We start from the raw sequence: 22,641 nt of genomic DNA, 5'->3' as shown, positions 1-22,641 counted from the left end.
AAACATGAATGTTCGGTCCATATAGGTCAAGAGTGACGCCAATTGCTATTATGCCAATTCTTGTATAACTTATAAAAGAACCCACTTTGTTAATAAGGCTTTACTAAGATAGGAAACTTATTAAGTCTGAGAGTTACCACAGAGGTCTTCAAAAAGCACAGTTGTCTAAACAATCTGCAGTTTAATTAAATGCAGCTACCACTGAGGGCTTCCATATATTTTCAAGATTTAAAGCAAGAGTTGGCAAACTTTTCCTCTAAAAGGCCGAAGAGTAAAAACATTAGGCTTTGCAGGTCATAACATCTCTGTCACAACGGCTCAACTCTGCTACTGTAGTGCCAAAAGCAGCCAAATAATACCATAAACAATATATAAATGAATGGGCATGGCTGTGTTCCAATAAAGTTTGTTTTTAGCATTATATGAAATCTGAATTTCACAGATTGTTTAGGTGTCATGACATTATTCTTCTTTTGAGTTTTTTTCAACTGTTTAAAAATGTAAAAGGCCTTATAAAAAATGGGAGGCGGGTTTGATTTGGCCTGTGGTCACTGCCTACCCATGATTTGAAAGAACAAATAAAATACTAGTACAAAGCAAGATCAAAACCTTCTAATCAATGCAATGCAATTCACTGGCAAATTGACTGCAAACTCTATTTCCATAAACGGCTGCATATTCATAAGCATAGGAAAATACACCAATTACCAAATCCTTTCCATTATTAGAGAAAAAATATTTTAAGATAAATCATTTTTTAAGGCTTTCACAGGCTTTCATTTTTTAAGGCTTTTCATCAATTTCCCTGATACATTCCTGTACCATGTTTAGCTCTCCAAATATAATAATGACTTGATTTTAGTGTAGAAAAATTACCCACTTTGAAAGATAAGATTTACTCCTTTGCGTCAATGAGAATTATACTCATATACAGAGGTTGGTACTATCCACTTCTCTGGACTCCATAGTAGGATAAAAATAGGAACATGCATTGAAAAAGAAATTTTCTAAAGACAATGTTCCAGCATTAATCCTATGGTTCTTATATCTGAAGTTAAGACTGAAAACTGAGTGTTTTCTCCATGATAAGGTAATTTAACATAATCTCATTTATACTATATAGCTCCTAAGGAAAACAGATATTCATTTAAAAAGCAAACAAACAAAACAAACAAACAAAAAACAGGGGAGGGGAGGATCCAAACAGGGAGACAAATACAGAGTAATTTCTTTGCTTCTCTACTTCCTCCAAGGGCTGACCTTGTGACACTCTGAAAAAGAAACCGATTAGTGTTGAAGAGGAAGAAAATGCACCACCACATCCTGCCACAAAATTGTCTCCAAATATTACTGGGAGAAATGATCAATATACTTCAAATATTTTACCTGATATTCTCTATTACATAAGATTAATGCTATGTTGTCTCTAAATGTTCCTAACATAATCCTAAATCTTGTACTGTCAATTTTGGTGACTTGATTCTTCACAACACATTATACAATAAAACCTAAAAATTTCCAGATTTTTCATTATAGCTAAAATTTTAAGTTTTAGGTAGAATTTTAAATTATTATAATTTATTTAGGATCTGATTCCCTGTATATAAACCAAACATCAATATTTTAGAGTTAAGAGTACTGGACACTTTTATATTTATCCACACTAAACTAAAACTCTGGAGGAAAAAAAAAAGCTCTGTCTCACCAGTCTTCAAGAACCACCAAATTTAAATGTATTCCAGTTTTTCTGTTAATCAGATTGGAAAAGTTAGAAAATTTATGACATCATTCATGGGAGAGGAAAAAACCTTTTCTGAAAGGCAGTTTGACTATACATCCTATTCCTTTAAACAATGAATGTTTCTGCAACTCATTTTAGCTCACAAGAACTTGTAGAAAATATGTGAATGATATCAGTGTAACATAGAAGTACTGTTGGTTCATATACCATTTATTTATTTTTGCACTACCTAGTATGAGCAGCTGAATACTAAGTATAAAAATAAAGCTGAACACAGCACTAGACATGATAGCCACCCATTCCACTTTATTCTTTTAGTGTAACTGCATGCTGACTTAGAAGTTCATATTGATTAGACTGCCCCAATTTTCATTTATTTTGCTTTTGACTCCATAATCTAGCAATCTCAAGTCTTCCTTACATATTCTTAATATGAAGCAAACGCCCTCCTTCCTCTTAAAGATAAAGTACTATATTTGCCTAACTTTATTTATTAGAAATGTCTTTTTAAAGTCTACTATTTTTATAGGATTATTACTGTTTGTGGTAGTACTCTCATTAAAATTTTGCATAAGCTTTGAACAATCTACTCCAAAGCTATTTTTCTCAAAATCTTTCTCATTGTACATTAGGTTTTTCATAGTTTTAATATCTTAAAATACATACTCTTCTACCCAACATTGAACTTTTGAGTAATCTAAGGAAATAAATGAATAACAAAACAAATTAATGCATGTACAAGAAAGGTCTCTCTGTTTTAAAATAGAAAAAAGTTTTTTTAGTTGATCATATACTCATACAATAGACTACAACAGTAGGTAAAATGATTATGTAAGCACAAATTTAGTGACACAGAAAGAAGCTAATGACACAGAAACAGAAAAGATTAATTTTAAAACTTCTCCACATATGTAATCTTTTTAAAGACAAACATATGACAATTTTGTACATAATTAAAAGCAATAGATAATTAAGTCCTGTGTATATATAATTTCATAATTCCTGGTTGATTTTGGTTAATTCAGATGAGTGGTATCCTCCCGTTTCAACATAGCTTAAATATATCCTAAATTGACTGTATATGATTAATGAAACGAATCTATTTTCAGCCTTTAAAAAGTATCCATTTAATAAGCATATTTACTTGACAGTGTAAACAAAAAAACTTAAACTTGAATTGACAGAAGAGGTTAACACTTCACAAATGTTAACCTCATCTAATCCTAACAAACCCTTTGCTAATCTGATATTATTCTCTCCATATTATAGATGAAGAAACATTCAAAGATTAAGTAATTTGACCCCAAATCACGTGGCTGGAAGGTAAATTAGCAAGGGTCTGCATAATGTCAAAGCCCTTCCCACAAAACCTTTTTCCAACCCATGCACTGGCAGAATTAAAAATCTGAATACTCTCTACTGGGTTTTCAATATTTTACTTATGATATTAGTGACATGACCACAGAAAGTGAAAGGAAACCCAATTAACCAAATTATTTTATTGTTAAATATAGAAAATGATGTTTGCTAAGACAAAGTCAGTTCACAGGAATATAATATTCCAAAATTTGGAATGGATATCATAAACAACAAAAACTCTATAATTTATCAGATATAAGTAACTTATCAGATCTCAGATGGGATTTTGGAATGGGATATACTATATTAACATAAACATCCTATTACATCAATTCATAAGAAAGTGACTACTTATGTTGCATTATTTTTATTTGTTCAGTTATACCAAGGTTAAAGAAAAAAGCTAACTAGATTACTTTTACTATATTAATTAAAAACAACAACCATTTGGGTTTCTCTGCTAATTTCCCAACTGAATGAAAATGACCTTTTAAAAATATTCTCCTGAATACACTTAATGCAGACTTGTAATATTTCTGCATTTTAAACTACAACTTGCTAAGTGTCCTTGCCTCTCAGAATTACCACAGAGCAAAAATCAGAACAACAATTAAGTAAAACTTTTAAAACCACTTGAAGGGAAATGTGTTTCCTTCTAAAGCCACATGTTAATATTCTTCGTGGTATCTTTAATAATAGTTTTGAACTTCTCATGGCAGTTCAAAAGTCTGGAAGGCAATTTTTCTTTCAAGCTATTTAAAAGCATGGTTTTTACACAGTTGAGTCATCATGAGTTCAACCTATTGAGTCACCTGCTTACAGCATCTGCCAACCACAATTTACTAACTGCAGTTTCCTCAAACTTACAAACTGAACAAACTCAGGAAGGCCTGGGAACTGTTAATGTTTTCCAAAGGAGCAACTGAAAATATTCTTTCAGAACAGCCCAAGTTTAAGAAAATAAAACAACAAAAAAGCAACTTCCTTGCTCTTGATGAGCCCTCCACCTATGGCAGTCTCACCCTACCTTGTGAAGAGGGAGAGAAGGAGCTCAACCTAAGAAGGAAATAAAATTATATGCTTGCATAATATTTTTTTGGAAAGTAATCTACTAAAAGTAATTCCTAGTCAACGACTATTCTGATCATACAGAGTGAACATTTATTTTTAAAATATAAAATGCAAAAGATATAATTTCAAAATTAATACCATGCCATACACGTTCTGGGGCTGATTTTCACTATTTCCAATATACTGCTATGGAAATGATAAACCTATAAACTTGAGAACTATAATACCATACTTTTCTCACAAAGAATTAATACAATCTAGTCCAAGTTGAAATAATCAGCAAGTCCTGTAACTTGACAGACTTGGATCTTCCAAGTGACTTAGTCTTTTATCATATGACCCCAAGTTAAGTATCTGTTCCTCTCATTGAGTCTAGAGCAAATGCAAATACATGACAAATGTGTTAAGTTATTCAGAGAAAAGGAGGGAGTTAAAACTACAACTCAAAAGTATCAAAATACAAGAACATCTTAATTACCTAGGGCTGTTAAGGAAGATAGTATGCATAATGTACTTTACCAAGATTTCCAATCACTGCTTTGCTGTTCCTAAAAGGGTAAGTTTAACTTACTTAGAAAATCTAATTAGGAAAAAAGAGAACATATACTGAATGAGACATGCCAAATGCTTATTACAGTTTATATCCAAAAGAGGGCAAGTTTTTTAAAATAACTTACAGAAATAAGAAAATTTATCAAAATCCTACTAATTCTGAAAATATTTCTAGAGTTCCTTCATTAAAGAACATATTAAACACAATTGTAGCTTTTTGTCAATACTCACAGGTATCATTATTGATTACTATGTTATGATATAGTCATAATTATCGATTGATATAAAGGATTATTGCCTCTACACCAAACCGCCCCAGAAAGACAAAATTTGAGTTGTAACTACCTTTTAGTTTCTTTTGTAACCTCTTGTGCTATCAAGCTCCCAATCTACCATCATCATACTTTTTAGAATTCTGATTTTGACCTTTCATTTGTTATGGTAGAGGAAACCAGATTAGATAATTTGTTGGAATTATGTTTGAAACAGTCTGTAAGTGTGGGACTAAGAGCTGCTCCTTTGAGTTAAACATATTAGAAATATATTTCATTCAACAAGATTTTTGAATACCAAGTATAAAATTACTATGCTAGGAGACTGGCAATACATATAACAGTTTCTGCCCTTGAGGATCTTACAGCCTGTAGGAACAGGGACTAATACACAAATCACTGCAATACAGATTAAACAGAGTTTTACATATAATACAGAGGTGAGAAAAAGAAGGTGGGGAAAGATAATATAGTTAGGTATATCAGGAAAGGTATCACAGAAAAGGATATCTGAGTTGGGACTTGAGGAAATCATGGGTACCTAGATTCTTGAGTTGAAACTTCAAAAACTCAAGGGCACCTACCAGGCTATGGTAGAGCAGAAAAGAAGGGCTTTTAAGACAGGGTGAAATGCATGTGCAGACATAGACATAGATGGATGGAACAGTATGACCTATGTGGAGAACTCTAAGTACAATGACATAGACTGAATGAGGACAAGGGAGTAGGTGAGCAGAAAGACCCTACTTAGAGAGCTCTCTAATAGTCTAGCCAAATGAGGATGGAAGCTTTACAATAGAGATGAGGAGGATGGGATGGACATATGCAATGTTAAGGTATTTTTGGAGGTCAGCAAGGGCAAGAGAGGAACCTAAAACACTCCCGGATGTTGATTTGAGTAACAAAACGGGGTAGATACAGTTACACCATTAGCCAGGATACAGAATGATTAGGAAGAAAGACAAGGTTTGAGTGCTGAAACTTTAACACAGTCGGCGGTAGAAAATATGGGTTTCACCTTCTCAATGACATCCACAGGGACCACAATACTCTAGCCTGCCTCTCCCTTCTCCATGCCTAATTGCTCTTACTTTGCTTTACTTTTCCTTTTGGCCTAGCAGTAATTAAACCATCTATCATACTGTACCACTTACTTATTACTGTATTTATTATCTACTGTGCCTCTTCTAGAATTTAAGCTCCAAGGGGACACGAATTTTCGTCTAAACAATGCCAGGCACATAGAAGATGCTAAATAAAGATGTTAAATGAATGACAGTGTAGCAAGGAAGTCTGGACTAGAGTTACAGATTCAGAAGACAGGATTTTTAAATGATAGTGAAAGCAACTGGAAATATGACACTGCTTAGGATGAGTAGTGAAAAGAGAAGACACCAAAAAGGAAGACTGTGGAAAACCACCCACCATTAAAACTGCAGAAACCTTTTCAGGGAAACCTGAAAAGAGATATCACAGAAGCAGTTAAGAATAAAAGAATATCCAAGATAGTGATCCTCAGTGTTAAATGCAATGGTCCAGTAGGATAGGAATGGGGACTGGAATAATATGTTTGATATTTAAGAGATTATTAGTGATCTTAACAACACTAACATTAGTTTTGTGGAAGTGGAACTGAATTTTTAAATTTACTTTTGCTTGGGACTTCCCTGCCAGTCTAATGGTGAAGACTCCATGCTCCCAATGCAGGGGCCACGGGGGTTCGATCCCCCAGGGGGTGGGGAGGAGGGGGAGGGGGGGAGAGAGAGAGAGAGAGGGAAAGAGGGAGAGGAATAAATAAATGAATAAATTAATTAATTAATTTACTTTTGCTTAATTTAAATTTAAATAGCCACATATGACTAGTAGCCACCAATAATGGGCAGCAGATTTTCATGGGGTAAAAGTGGAGAAAATAAATAGGACTATTCCAAGATAAGAAATTAAAAGGTAGATGTGACAGAAAGACAAAGTCATAAGAGAGTTAAGGTGGTGGTTAAGAACGACTGAAATAATGTATCACAGGAGAGGTATCTTGGCTGGAAATAAAATGAGAGAAAACTAGGAGAATGTAGGAAATTCACCAATTATGTGACCACTGCCAATTATGTGACCACTGGTGAGGTGGTAAGGTCTGTGAATGACATCTATTTTGTGCTGAAGGTTTAAAAAACAATCACTTTGAATAGGCTTCTTGAAGCTACACGTATCATGAACTGAGATTTACCCAACCAGACCTATTTATTTTCTGAACTCCTATCATATTTATTCTATTTATCACAAAAATTTTATAGGGTACAAAGTTTTTTCCTACACATTATCTCATAGACAATGGCAACACTATCATGAAACAGGTATTACATAGCTAACTTTAAAGATGAAAAAATAAAAAATTGTTAAGTGCTTATATGCCTTGCTTAATATTTCAGACAGTAAGCAGCAGAGTTGGGATCTGAGTCCAAGTTGGCCTGTTCTACTACCAAATTCTGATATTTTAATAGATGTAAACTTTTGCCTCCCTTCAAAGAGCCAAAATTCCCTAAGAATATAAATTTTACATATGTGTACTTACGTATATGACTAGATATCTTAAAACAGAATCTCAATAAATTTGGCAACTTATTCTTTAAACTGTTGTGTGCTGATTTTCATTCTTCTCTCTATATTTTTTCATTTGATTAATTTGTAAACTATTTTTGATTTTAATAATATTTGCACTAATCAGACACTGTTAAGTCCTTAGAGTTTGGGGCAAAAGGCAGAGCTACCAAGCTGTGCCATCATTCAAACTGAACTCATAAAAAATTTAAGTACAAAGGTGTATTTATACCTATAATGTGGAACAAGACAGAATGGGAAAGAGATACCTTGTAGTGATCAAGATCAATAAAAACTAATTAGTAGTTCAGCCTGCTCCTTTACAGTGCTGGTAGGGAACATCATTAATTAACTACACACCCTTGGCCAGAACAGGGCATCACAATACTTTGCAACATTAACAACATGCCAGTTAGACGCTTCCAACTGATACAAGTGTGCCTAACTGATATAACATAAATGCAATAAACTTTAAGAAAATTTCTCAACAATGGGCTTTGTTAGGTGTTGGAATGAATTGTTAATATATGATGGAACTTAATTCCTTGAAAATAGGAGTGAATGTGGGAGAAACAAGATAAAACCTCATCCTTCTGAGGTCCTTTAGATACTGCATTTTTGGAAGACCACATACTGTATAATGTCTTAAAGGCCTTTAAGCTTGAAGACTCTACATGAGGAAGTCTTATATATCCAGGCCTTACTCATCCACATTATACAGAATTTTCTATTTCCCCAAATGGCTACTCTATAAATGGCAGAGGGGAGAAGGGTTATTAACGGGAAACAATAACATGTCATTTCTATGTAGAGTACCTGACTTCCAGGCAAAGAACATCTAGAGAAGCACTGGATAAACATAATTTTTAAATGCCTTATTATTTTACATACTTATAGATTTGCAATATATAGGTATCCCTATATAAGTATAAATACAATGGAAAGATATTAACCATTTAAAATTAATAACCTTTATCAAACAACTAGGTCTAAAGATCTCCGAGAATGTGTGAGTGATACAAGAATTTGGTCTGGAATGAGACTGAATTGGTAGAGGATTATGATTAGCCAGGACAAAAACCTCACAGTATCAAGACTCAAGAGGAGGCAGAGCTTTGTAACACTGAGAAAGGAATGATGCTTCTTCACCTTTAGGGTGCTCAGAGAATCTGGCAGGCCACTGCTTGCTGACCACTTCTAAGTTGACTTGACAAGATTGCTTTGAAGGGTTCCACTTTTCCAGGTGTCTTAATTTATATTCCAATAGCTCTAAATAAAGTGGCGGAGGGCACTGGAACTCTGTGGAGATGTTTTTTCCCATTAATAACTAGGAAGAGGTGCTAAAGGCATTTAACTGTTGGAAAGCCAGAAATGCCTACCATCCTACAATTCACTATAAAACAAAGAACCAAATATCAATAGTACCTGTGACCATTAATTTTACTTATCAATTTGGGTAGACTATGGTGCCCAGTTGTTTGGTCAAACATCAGTCTAGATGTTGCTGTGAAGGTATTTTTCAATCAGAAGAAGACTCTGAGTAAAGCAGATTACCCTCCACAGTGTGCATGGGCTTCATTCTATCAGTTGAAGGCCTTAAGAAAAAAGAATGAGGTCCTCCAAAGAGGAAAGCATTCTGCCTTCAGAGTCAACATCAACTCCTGCCAGAATTTCCACTGTGGGTGTGTCCTGTGTATTTCAGAATCCCTAGCCCCCACAAGTGCATGAGTCAATTCCTTAAAACTCCTCCCCCATCCCCTTTCTCTCTACACACATACTTGTATACACACACATACCCTATGGTTTTGTTTCCCTGGAGAATCCTAATACAGTACCCTATTGTGAAACATTATTAGCTTTCCTTATCTCTTTCCCATCTTCTAAACCCTTGCCTTCTCAGAAAAAGTAAAACCAAAAACAGAGAAACAGGCAAATTGCTGGTATTACTACATCAGTTGATTCCACAGTACAGAACACTATAAACATACCTCTACTTTAGAACTTTTAGCATGTTGCCATAATTATATTTAAATCTCTCCCCCTGGCCTGAAAGAGAACCAAGTATTTTATCTGTCTTTAAATCCCCAGTAGCTAGCAAAGTAACTGGCACAAATCAGTAAATGAATGACTGTATGTTACATTTCAACAATCACTGATCTTTTTCCCTTGCATCTTAAAAACATAGCTTCTCTAAAAGGCAGGTCTATGCCTAATAATTTAATGACAGGAATTATACTCCAAACACTGACAAGTGCTTCAGAAAATGTCAACAGTTAAGCAGAACAGTATACTTCAAAATGATTTATCTTTAGGGTTAACCATCATTTGGACAAATTACACAGTTGTAGAAAAGTGGAAAAAACAGATACCTCAAGTAATCAAAATAGACATATACATAAATAAATAAATTTTAGAGTAAATGGTCAACTGATTTCCAACGAGGGTGACAAGACTATTCAATGAGGAAAGGACAAATGGGGCTGGGAAACTTGGATATCCACAAACAAAAGAATTAGATTGGATTTTTACCTTATACTATCTAAAACATTAATTTAAAATGGGTCAACGGGGCTTCCCTGGTGGCGCAGTGGTTGAGTCTGCCTGCCAATGCAGGGGACACGGGTTCGAGCCCTGGTCTGGGAAGATTCCACATGCCGCGGAGCAACTAGGCCCGTGAGCCACAACTACTGAGCCTGCGCGTCTGGAGCCTGTGCTCCGCAACAAGAGAGGCCGTGACAGTGAGAGGCCCGCGCACTGAGATGAAGAGTGGCCCCCGCTTGCCACAACTAGAGAAAGCCCTCGCACAGAAACGAAGACCCAACACAGCCAAAAATAAATAAATAAATAAATAGATAGATAGATAGATAAATATTTTTTAAAAAGGGTCAATGACTTAAACGTAAGAATTAAAACTACAAAACTCTTAGGGGACATTTTTCATGATGTTGGAGTTGGTAATAATTTCTCAGATATGATACTAAAAGCATAGGCAATGAATAGCTACTATTAAGGAAATGAAAAATAACAAGTGTTCTCACAGATATAGAGAAATTGGAACCCTGTTGGTGGGGATGTAAAATGGTTCAGAGCCTGTGGAAAACTGTTTGGCTGTTCCTCAAAAAGTAAAACATACATTTCCATATGCTCTAGCAATCCCATTCTTAGGTATATACCCATAAGAAGTGAGAGGTGGGACTCAAACATTTGTACACCATTGTTCACAGCAGCATTATTCACAACAGTTAAGAGGTGGAAATGACCCAAATGTCCATCAACATATGAATGGATAAACAAAATGTGGCAAATACATACAATGTAATATTATTCAGCCATAAAAAGGAATGAACTGCTGACACATGCTACACAGGTGAATCTTGAAGACATTCTATTAAGTGAAACAAGTCAGTCACAAAAAGGACAAATATTGTAGGATTCCATTTATATGAGGTATTTAGAATAGGCAAAGAAAGTATAGACCAAGAACAGAGAAGTTACCAGGGGCTGGGAAGAATAGGATACCGGGAAATGGGGTGTTATTGTTTAATGAATGAAGAGTTTCTATTTGGGATGATGAAAAAGTTCTGAAAATGGACAGTGGTGATGGCTGTACAACACTGTGAATGTACTTAATGCCACTGAATTGTACACTTAAATGGTTAAAATGGTTTTACTGTTACCTTCTTTTAAACAAATGCCTGTTATTCCTCTACTCCAAATGGACAATGAGGGTTGAAGTCAATCACGTGGTCGACTCAACTAAAAAACTGTTAAAATGTCTCTGACTAGTCACCATTCCACCTTCACAGGAAAGGTAGGTATGGTTAGCGTTTATGCAAGTGGACCATCCAACACCCATTCTGCTTATTCACTGCATCTCATGCACTTAACCAGTCCTGCTGTCTTAGTGGCTTAGCTAATTTATATTCATCCTGAGACAACTTAGGGGGTCACCTATTCTAAGGACAGGGGCATCCTCTATTTTTCCCACAACCAGGGTAGATTCCTTATACCTCTCTGGTGTCCGCTACTTACTATCTTTTGCCTATATTTACATTTGTATTTTTCCATGTGCTTCCACCATTAGATTATAAACTCTCTGAGGGCAGTGTATTTGTATGCTTGAATACAACACAGCAGGCCCTCAAACATGAATAAAGAGCCCCCAAACGTTATTTTATTGACTAAGGGCTAGTGCTGTTTTGCCTTTAGTCTGAAGCCTAGAAAGACTTGGATTTTAGGGACGGTCCTTTTAACAAGAGGCTAAAACGGCTTTGTTTTAAAGTATTGCTTTTCAATTTTAACTTTGAACAAATCTTTGAGCAAAACAGAGAAAACTAGGCAGCTGAGAAAAGTGGGAGAGGGCAAAACATCTTAATCTGTTTGGATTCTTGCCTAGGGAACAAGTGAGTCTGAAAATGATGCACAGATTTGGGGTACAGCTTGATGCCAGTATTTGAAAAGTCTAGGGAGATTGTGCAGGCAATAAAATTAAGGAAAAATTTAATCTTATATTTAGGAAAGATGTCAACCCTAAGAAATAACAAAGTGCCAAACAAAAGAATGATGTGCAAATAAGAGATGTTTCCTGTTTGACAGCTCACAAAGGCAGGGTGGCATAGTAGAAAAAACATCTTGGAATCTAAAGTTTTTGGTTCAAGTTCTGTTTAGGCTACCACTAGCTGTGTGAACCTAGATGCCAAATCACAACTTCCCTAAACCTCGCTTTCTTTGCCTGTAAAAATTGCTATCACATATTCTCTCCCTTCCTCATATTTCTTCCTTCTTCTCTTTTCAGCCTTTCATCCTCCTACACTCCCACCCCTAATATACCAAGAAACACAAATATTAGACTTAAAAGGTCCTGCGAAGGAGGGGGAGCTGGTGGGTGCACTGACACTGACACACAAAAGTCACATGGACACTAGTATTATGAGAAGCAAAACCTATGATTAAGCAGAAGAAACCTGTCTGCAGAAAGAAGACTGAGGAACGGGGGGAGAAGAAATATGTAACTTGAGTTCCTGACCTTCTAGTTCCTAATTCCATTCCAAGTAAGGTTCAGCTGTACTTTTCTGCAGTGGATGTCCATGACATTTCCTGTTGTATCTTTTTAATAGGCCCACCACCCCCTTTTAAAAATTAAATCTAGTTTAAATGGGTTTCCATTTCTGCCACCTAGTCATTGTAAGTTAGACTTCTCAAAGACTTGTGTGAATTAAATAAATTCATATATGTACCCTGAAAGCATTATATGTAATTAAGATAATAATATAATCTGTTTTCCTCATAAGGTAAACATAAGAATTAACTAAAATAATGCACATGGAAATATTTTGGAAAATGTTGAACCTTATAAATGTAAAATATTAACAGCACACTGAGAAATAAAATTTTGATTTTGGGGTTTTTAAATAAAATGGCCGTGCTTTGGTAAGAATTCCCGGTTGGGCAAAAGGAATAAGTAAATAGTATCAAGCTATTTTGATTGGCAGAAAGAAACTGGCAGAAATCTTTCTCAATGATAACTAAGTGATGGCTTAGAATCTTTGGAATCTGATGTCTACAAGCATAATTTCACATACTTTAAATTCATAACAGCAGCCACAAAAAATTAAAAAGAGACTGGCAGATTTTTCAGCATATGATCATAGCAGATTTGTGACCAGGAGAGAACTATCGCAGACTGTGACTTATAAATGTTTTTAATCTGAATATTGCAGAACAGCTCATACGTGGGCCAAATTTCAGTCAAAATAACATGTTCCTGAACTTCATGAATATATTTTCAACACACCAAGTTTTGCAACCAATTTTTACAAATGAAGAACTCCCTTTTTAATAGCAGCAGACAATACACATCGGCATACCTGATTTGTGGGACCTTAAGCACGTTTCACAACTTTTTTTGAAATTATGGCAATAAAGAATCATGCAGGCAGGTGTGAGATAAAAGTATTTAAACAGAATGCAGAGCAAAATTACTGAATATTAAAACATGATGTACCAATTTAAAATTTTTAAAAAGCCTACTTAAATAAGGAAGTAACAACGATTCTGTTTTAGCTTCTGGTTCTGCTTTTCTTGTAGTCCATTCTACTTTCTAGGCTTCAGCTTGGCTCCACTACTGCAAGCTGTCACTTTTGACTAGAAATGGAATAAAGCCAAGTACTACACAATAGCAGCTTCCTGCTCTGGCCTCATCTCCTAGACCACCCCCCAGGCCAATGCCTGCCCACAGATGCTGATCCTACCAAGCCAATATTCCACCAGCAATCAGTTCACAGCTATGGCTATGATCCTGTATTTTTTATACTCTTGGCACAGTGTATATCCTACAATCTCACAGTTCTCATTTTTACTGACATTATGGCAACAAGGCACCTCTAATTTCAATCAAATGTTAATATGAAGGCAAAGTGAAATGCACACAAAAACTCATGGACTAACTGAGAACGTGCTCAACTCTGTCAAAATATAATTCAGAAACAGATACAGAAAAATATAGAATAGAAAGAAAGCTCTCAGTAGGTACTACTAATCCAAACAATCCTGTTATTCCAGTTTTGCATAATTTCGATTTGCATCTGGCACTGCCTAGCTTAATAGTTCTCTCTTTTGAGATAAACCTAGATTTAGGTTGAATGTCTTTTATCCCTGAGGCTAAAATCATTAGCCAGGGACTAACTTGATTAGGTTAATGTTCGTCAGAAATATTTGCTTTCCCACATTGAGCAAGTTCACAGAATTATGGCTTTAAATGTTGGAAAGGAACTTCAAAGGTCATTTAGACCAACTCTTATTCAACGCTTAGAGGACTTCCAAACTGCAGTACTACATCCTCATGGCCTCCCTCCAGAGCCAAACAAAGAAAAACAATTCTGTAATTTGCTGCATAGCACTTATACTTTTTGAGATAAAAATAACTATCAGCAGCAAGTAGAGCTTATGACTTGCCCCGTGGGAAAAAAGGTAAGGATGTGTTGTGGAGAGTAATCCCACAATAGGGTTCTGCATCTTTTCTAATATCATTTTCTTAAAACAGGAGTTTAAGAAGTCACTGAGGCATCTTATCTAAATATACTTTTTAAAAAGGGGGAGAGGGAAGAAGAAATACTACTACAGAGACATGTTCTGTTACACAGTGACCATGGCTTGCACCAACACCGAAAAAGTTTATCTAGCACCAGCTGCAGAAGGAATGGTGAGAGTTCCAGAGAAGACAAATAAAACAGATTGTTAAAAGAGGCGCAGATGGTGGCAGAGAAATGTCCAATGGTTGCATATGGTAAGAAGAGAAAGGAGTTTCAAATATCTACCACAAAGGTTTAAGACACCGTCTATAAAAAGGGAGATTTAGAGCATGTCTAAATAGCAGTGACCTTCTATTGAGCAGTTTCTATGTAGTAATAAGCTCTTAAATGTGTCATTCACTTAATCTAACTCTGAGATGGATCGTATATTTATCTTATAGATGAGGAAACCAATTATTGAGCATGCTTTAGACTTTCCCAATGTCACATCGCTAGCAAACGGCAAAGCTAGGATTTGAAACCATATCTGCATGAATTAACTTCAAAATTCATAGCCAGGCTGATTCTCTAAGACAAAAGATGCCATCAATTAGCTCCTTCTGATATAGTACAACAACCAGATGTCACTGTTATGTAGAAAAATTTTGTTTTTGTTATTCTCTTGCTTCAAAGCTTCCAATGATTCATAGGGCCTACAAGATAAAAGTCACTTAGTAACTGTACTTAGCAATCCTTTTCCTCTTTCTTTTATCTGACCCCACAATACTTATTTCTCTGGTATGATGTCTATATTCAAAACCAAACTCTCTTCTCTAGCTAGACTGATATTCTACTAACCCCTAAATCTACTTCATCATTGATCACGAAATCCTTTCTGCTAAATGTCTGCCTCACTCTTCCTATCTTTCACTTCCATCTCCATTCAAAAGAATCCCATTCAAGTTTTACCCTCTTCATGATACTTCTTTATACCACTTCAATCTCTGCTGGCTTCTTTCTTTTGTATTACTGAAGTCTTTACTATGCATTTTTGGCTCCTTAAATCAAATCTATTTCAAGGAAATTTTTAAAAATCTAAGTTATCATGGATTATAAACTCTTTGGAAACTAATAAGGACTATGACTTATACTTTTATTTTTTTATTTTTTTAATTTATTTTTTTGGCCACACAGTGTGGCCTGTGGGATCTTAGTTCCCCGACCAGGGATTGAGCCTGTGCCCGCTGCAGTGGAAGCACGGAGTCTTAACCACTGGACCACCAAGGAAGTCCCTTTATCAACTTTTGAAAACCATCAAGCACCTAAGCAGGATGCTATGAATAGGGAAACCACATAATTTAAATAACTGCTAAATGAATGAAGTCAGTTGGGATGTTTCTAACACCAGACATTAAAAAATTTCAAGGGTAAGTCAAAGGGAAGTAGAGTCTGAGCATAAAACTGCCATTTAAACACTCCTTTCTGGGAAAAAAAAAATCAAGTGAGTTAACAGTAAGTGGAACTTCTGTTCTGAGCTCGTCTCTCCCCACCTCAACTCAGGAGCAGATGCTCTCATTCTCGAGGGTGGGGTGTGAGCACACTCCACTCCCATATCCTAATAGGAGGTGAACTTCCGTTATTTCTTATAAATACCTATCTCTCAATACCAAGTTCAGTTACCATTACAAAACAACAAACAAAAAAACCCACCAATTTCTACCATAAAAATAAAACAACAGTTTTCTAGGCAGTTTCTGAAAGTTAATTTATTTTTTTCTTCTAGTAAAATTAATGAGGGAGCAGTAATTTGACACCAGAAAGAACAAATCTGAGAGTAATTCTGGGATAGAAACATTTACCTAACTACATAAATCCTGTACCAGGTCAAATTCTCATTTCCTCTACAGGAACGTTAGCTTAAAAATGCTCTAAAGTGATATATCTATACTACAAATTGAAACGAGAGTAAAGAAAAGGGCGAAAAAGTTGTCTTTTCTCTACCCACCAAAGCAATACTAACAATGAAGTTCTGTTTACTTCCTCTCTAAACTATTAGCAATATCATCATAGTTCTCTGGGGAATAAATCTGCTTATAAGCCAAATTACTACCAACAAGATTTCCAAACTTTTCAGTGGCTCACTTATGTCAAATACTTCACTCAACAAAATATAACATTTAGCAGGTAACAACCAAACAACTAGTTGATTGTTCATCTAGGCTGACTGGAGGCTAAATTTCACCTCACTCAAACTCATCTCATCCTGGTAGTGAAGCAATTCCAAATAACAAAAATTTAGAAGGAAAAAAAATACATGTCTCTGCTACATGCCACTCCTTAAACTATTTTTAGTAAACCAGATGTGTTGAGCAACAACTAACTTAGGGATATTCTCAAACTGCAGACAATAAATTTATATAATCAATGGTGGTTCAAAATAGACTCCAACTGAAAAAACAACTTTCTCACTGAAGGAGCATAGAGCAATGATAAACAGATCTGACACAGTTCAGACACTTTCATTAAATAATATAAGACTCTTCTCTGTTCAAGTCCTTAATCAATCTTTAGTCTAGGAAATAAGAAAATACTCAGGTTTGTTCCACGCATTCCCTTCAAACAGCAATTCACAGCACAACAGTACTATATCAAGGACTTAGTAAAGTAGTTCAATGTCTGTATTTTGCAATGATAGAAACTGAAGTATTAGTAGTCTTATCTCTGAACTTTTAGCACATTATAATGACCAAGAACTTCAAATAGGATCATTCCTTCAGGTCTAGGATGATTCTACCTTATTCTAGGGAAAACACCTCTTTAGTATTGCATTGGCCAAAAAGTTCGTTTGGGTTTTCCGTAAGAAAACAGAAAAACCCGAACTTTTTGGCCAACCCAATACAGTGAATTTTAATATACAATAAGATAGACATTGGGTATAATTTGTTTTTTAAACATCTTCATTGAAGTATAATTGCCTTACAATGGTGTGTTAGCTTCTGCTTTATAACAAAGTGAATCAGTTATACACATACAATATGTTCCCATATCTCTCATTGGGTATAATTTTAAGCCAGCACATTCTGCTTCAAACCTTTAATGGTTTTCAACTAGTGCCCTTTGTATTATTCCTTTATTACATTTAAAAGCAAAAAGGATTGTGATCCCTAGAAAACAGTGGACTAACAAGCCAGACCAACCCAGATTAATTGATTATGAGTCATGTACGATTTTCAGGTAAGAAATAATCTCTTCTATATCCTCTATGAGGCAACCAACCTGAAAACTGCAGGTGTGTGCATGGCCAGAAGCCAAAATCCAGGACAAGATGATTTCAAAATCATGCTGAAAGTTCAATGTTCATATTTCATTATCAAACTTTTTTACATGAACTTGATCAAAACTTCAAATTTTAGTGGAAAGTTTTTTAAAACTTCTGTACTCATCCTCCAAAGTAAAGCAACCATACCACAGAAATCATAGTAATTAAAAAAAAAAACCCGAAAACTATAAAAAGCATCTTTAAGAACAAATAATTTGTTTTTTCCTCCTCCTTCCCAGCCAGCTGAGAGACACAGTAGAATCTGAAGAGCTCCCTCCTACTTCCTCTCTTTTTCCCTTCCCCCTTTACTTCAAAGAAAGTTAATTGCAGCCAGGCATGATCAGGAAATCTGAAAGGAGGAAGCAGAAACTCATTTGTGTGCAAAAGGAAGGAAAAAACAGAATTAACAATACCATGGTACGCTGCATCAGCAATGTATTAATATGCATTCATTATATTGTCTATAAAATGTTGATTTGATTTCTCTCCTCATTCAACTTGCTTTCCAAAATATTTAAAACTATAATCTATGATGGTTGCACCCTGATCCACCAACCACACGTAACTTAAAAAAATGACCAAATTGCGACTTCCTTTGGTGGTCCAGCAATTAAGACTCCATGCTCCCAATGCAGGGGGTCTGGGTTTGATCCCTGGTCAGGGAACCAGATCCCGCATGCCACAACTAAAAGATCCCGCGAGCCGCGACTAAGACCCAGTGTAGATAGATAGATAGATAAATAAATAAATATTTTAAAAAAAGAACAAATCAACTAACTTAATACATGCCATCTGATACTCAATACACTGAAGTGATTCAGAAAGAAAAGTGCAAACCAGTGACCTAAAAGTGAAAGGATCTGTATTAATTCTGAGTCATCTGTTTCCTAACCATTACCTTACAATATATGCTATTGTGATATATTTAAAAATAGGGCTGTACCACTATAAAGGTAACTAAAGGGAGCATACTACTACAGACTAAAATGCTGAGCACTCAAGGAGAAAGATGGTGAATGGGAATTCCCACTATAAAACTATTTAAACAGATTCACAGTGAAGCATCACTTGTGGGAATTTTTCAAACAAAACTTAGGTGTACTCTATACAGAAAGGCCATTTCCAAAGAAGACTTTTTTCCCCATCCCACATAAGAAGTCTACAAAGGACAATTAACACCCAGATTCAGAAGAAACTGCCTCATGAAATTTAAAGAAATGGGAAAAAACAGGGAGACCATTTTAAAAACTTGTTCAATTTTCCCCAAACGCCCTTCGACTTACATATGGTTACCCAAAGGTTAAGATTTATCAAGGCCCTATTTACAAAATCTATGCCAGGAACAGCTGCCATGTTTAACATGCCAAGGAATTTAATGTACTGTTTGGACAACTGGTTAGAGAAAAGCATTGTGGGATAAAGCCACTCTAATTACATGAACTCTAAAAGTATTTCCTTTATGTAGAGTATGTCTATATTTTATAAATTCATTTAAATAAATAACTTTGAAAACCTAGACTAAGCCATCTTCAGTCTCTGGAGTAAACTTTCATTCAAAATATTACAGTAGCTGTCTATAATGTACATACTGGAGAAACTTTTTATATTTTTAACCTGGTTTTAAAAACATTAAATATAAAAATTAAAATACATACAAAAAAGCTTTATTGTATACCATTTATTACTTGTAAAACTCTTAAGAAACACTAAAATTAAGGTATGCTGCATCCTAAACCAAGTGCTGTTAGTGTAATTCCTTCTGATCTCTTAGAACTGAGAATTCACATTATTTGTGAAGCACAAATGGTTAAAATGTCAAGTGAATCACCATCACCTTTGGATGATCGTATCCTTCTAGGCCAGAGGTCAACTTACCTATACTAGCAGGGAAAATATAAATAGCTAACAAAGACAATCATACAAATCACCAAGTCAAATAAGACTTTAGCTCTTAAGCCTTTATTTCTAATTCTTTCAATCACTATAATTTTAATAAACATGTTGTATAGTTTTAGGCCACCTGGCAAGAGTTTATTTTTAAAAGTAATTTCTACATAATGATTTCAGTTCTCTAAATCAAATCCAAGCTTCTACAGTGCTAATCAGCAGCCACAGAATTAAAATACTGAGGTGGAAGGTTCCTTTGATTTTTACCTATACTCACCTAGTCTAATTCCCACTAAAAGTCTGTTAGAAATGAGACAAATAAGGCTATAGCAAGCTAAATGGCATTTACACTAAAACCAAAACAAAATAAAACCCGAGGGAAATGCTCTAACACCTCCAATATTAAACTGGAACTGCTATGAATTTTTAGCTGTAATCAAAGAGCAAAAGCTAACAGTACAAAAATGAGGCCATTTAATGAACTATGAAAAATAATGTGAAAAGACAAAAACACCCATGTAGACTTCAAAGTAAGAAATAACATTTAATCGAGAGAACTATCATCTACTTTTGGTAGATCTAATAAAAGCGGAACATCACTACTAATTCCCTTAAGTATTATAACTTCACACACAACAAACCACTGCTCATTAACTCAAGCTCTTGTTCTTTCCATGGAAACAATGCCTCTATATTTTTCTCTTGAAAAACAGTAACTATTCTGAAATGAAATAGGAGTGTTGACTTTCAGCTCCATTAAAAAAAAGAAAGTCAAACTGGTTCACTCATACTTTCTTTCAATGCACTTTTTATATTATCTTAAACATTTAAGTAAAAAAAACCTATAAAATATACTGATTTAATTCAACCTAAAATCCAAATATACAAAGAAAACAAACTTCTGTGCATTTTTACTTCAACCTTAAAAAATTAACTCACAGAACTTAACTAGAGATTTTAAAAAACATTTAGCTTACTACTTTTGATATGAGTTTCTTTACATGATTTAAATCTAAAAACCTACTAGAGAACGTTTTTTCCAATTAAGTGTATTTGTATTTAAATTGCAACAACTGGGAATTAAAATTTAGAAACTGAACAATTCAATTAATGACAACCTAAAGGAAAATTCCCACTTAAAAAGAAAATGAACTACTATTATGCTAAACTGATATGAACGTATATAGTAAACACTAATCTCATTTAATTACATTAATTGACTCAATTCTTAACCTTTAGAGCTGGAGACAAAGATAATTTATACTAATATCTAACCAGTTATTTTCTAACAATGAACATTATTTAGAATGGCAGGGACTTTTATTTTGCTCACTTGTGCATGCGACAGGACGCTGGCTGGCTCACAGTAAGTTCTTGGTATATATTTGTTGACTGGATAAATGAATCATTTATCCTATAATCAAAATTTATCAGATGCACTGGGTTTCTTATACACCTTGATGTTAGCTAGAATTGAATATTCTAAAGAATATCTGAATATCAGTGAAGTTTAGTGAATAGTTAATTTTTAAAAGCAACCTAAAATTTCTTACCTGGTAGGGCTGAAAGGCACTATCTTCAGTTAAAAAATCCAGTTGTTTATCTACAAGGAATTCTACTGCAGTGATTGAACTGGGTATACTTTTTTCAACCAGGGGTTTGAAAGTCTGGTAAGAGAAAAAAAAAAAATTCTAATGGTTATTTTCTGGATTTTATCCTCAAAATGTGAAGGGGTATATATAAATACAATGTATTAAAGTCATCATCATAATGGTTTTAGGATACCAATTGGTATCGGTTTTCATATTATAACCTAAAGCGATGCTTTTATCCATACAATAGAGTACTTTATTTATTTAAAAGAAATGAAGATTTCAAGAAATGATATGAAAAAATTCCAGTATAAGTCCCAGTTTATTTTAAAAGAGGGATATAATCAAATATACATGTGTATAAAAATTTCTAATATAAAAAAAGAGAAATTGCTTCTGAAAAGTAAACTGGGTAGGAGAGCATATTACCCCAACTCTTTAAAATATTGTAAGTATTATTCTTTATAAAACAGAGTAGTTACGATTTACATGTGTAATTTTTTTCCTAGCTCATTCACATCAAGAAGGATTTTAAATGATCAGGATGCATCTGGTCTTTTAACTCCACCCCGTGTACTACTCACCCCCGCCCCTGCCCCAAGCACAAATAAAAATCCAGCTGCTTCACTAAGAGCAGCATGGGGGAAGGGTGTAGGAAAAGAAGAGGGAGGTAAGAAGTATTACACAAAACCGACCTTTCAGTAAAGTCTCTCCAGATTTCCACTATTAAAAAACAAAACAAAACAAAACACGGGCGGGGGCGGGGGGAGCAAATCCATGGTCATTTGATTGTTTTAAAGGAGACTCAACTTTTACATAAAGAAATTTACTCATATCTTGGGGTGGGGGTGGGGGTGGGAGTGAGCGAGGCAGGAGAGGAAGGAAGGAAATAAAGGTACTATATATGCATTTTTCTTATGACTATCACAATCACTTTCGAATAGAAGCAGTCTGAATAAAAGCCAAGTACATTATATCCATGATACTGCTTTAAAACTTAAAAAATGAAAACAATATTCCACAGTCTTAAAAACATATAGTGGCTTTACTATAAAAGAATCTAAGTTTGGAAAATGAAATAAACAAGGAACTAAGTTGCTAAACTACCTATATCACATGGGGAAATCTTTCTTGCTACAGGCAACTTCTGCAACCATTTGGATGTAAACCAAAGCTTTCGGCACAGACAGTAAAAATCCCCAGGAGATCCAAAGCCACTGTATTTCCCCCTTCTCTTATTTAT

At 34.8% G+C, this 22,641-nt stretch overlaps 1 protein-coding gene across 8 annotated transcripts in view; it reads right to left on the bottom strand.

Moving 5' to 3' along the window:
* JMJD1C (jumonji domain containing 1C) overlaps positions 1-22,641 on the bottom strand; it is a 318,677-nt gene that overhangs the window by 52,487 nt on the left and 243,549 nt on the right. For 7 of the 8 annotated variants that reach the window (XR_005016920.1, XM_036829659.1, XM_036829660.1 and 4 more), the window contains exon 3: positions 21,360-21,473. The exons of the other annotated variant lie outside the window; for it this stretch is intronic. Coding sequence is in view for 5 of the 7 variants with exons in the window: in XM_036829660.1 (XP_036685555.1) it covers positions 21,360-21,473 (114 nt within the window). In the remaining 2 variants the exon portion in view is untranslated. The remainder of the gene's footprint in view (positions 1-21,359; positions 21,474-22,641) is intronic. 8 annotated transcript variants of the gene reach the window in all.

Source organism: Balaenoptera musculus, chromosome 16 (assembly GCF_009873245.2).
Source record: "Balaenoptera musculus isolate JJ_BM4_2016_0621 chromosome 16, mBalMus1.pri.v3, whole genome shotgun sequence".
Taxonomy (NCBI): domain Eukaryota; kingdom Metazoa; phylum Chordata; class Mammalia; order Artiodactyla; family Balaenopteridae; genus Balaenoptera; species Balaenoptera musculus.
Note: the sequence above shows the minus strand (reverse complement) of the source record. Positions and strands in the feature narration are given on the sequence as shown.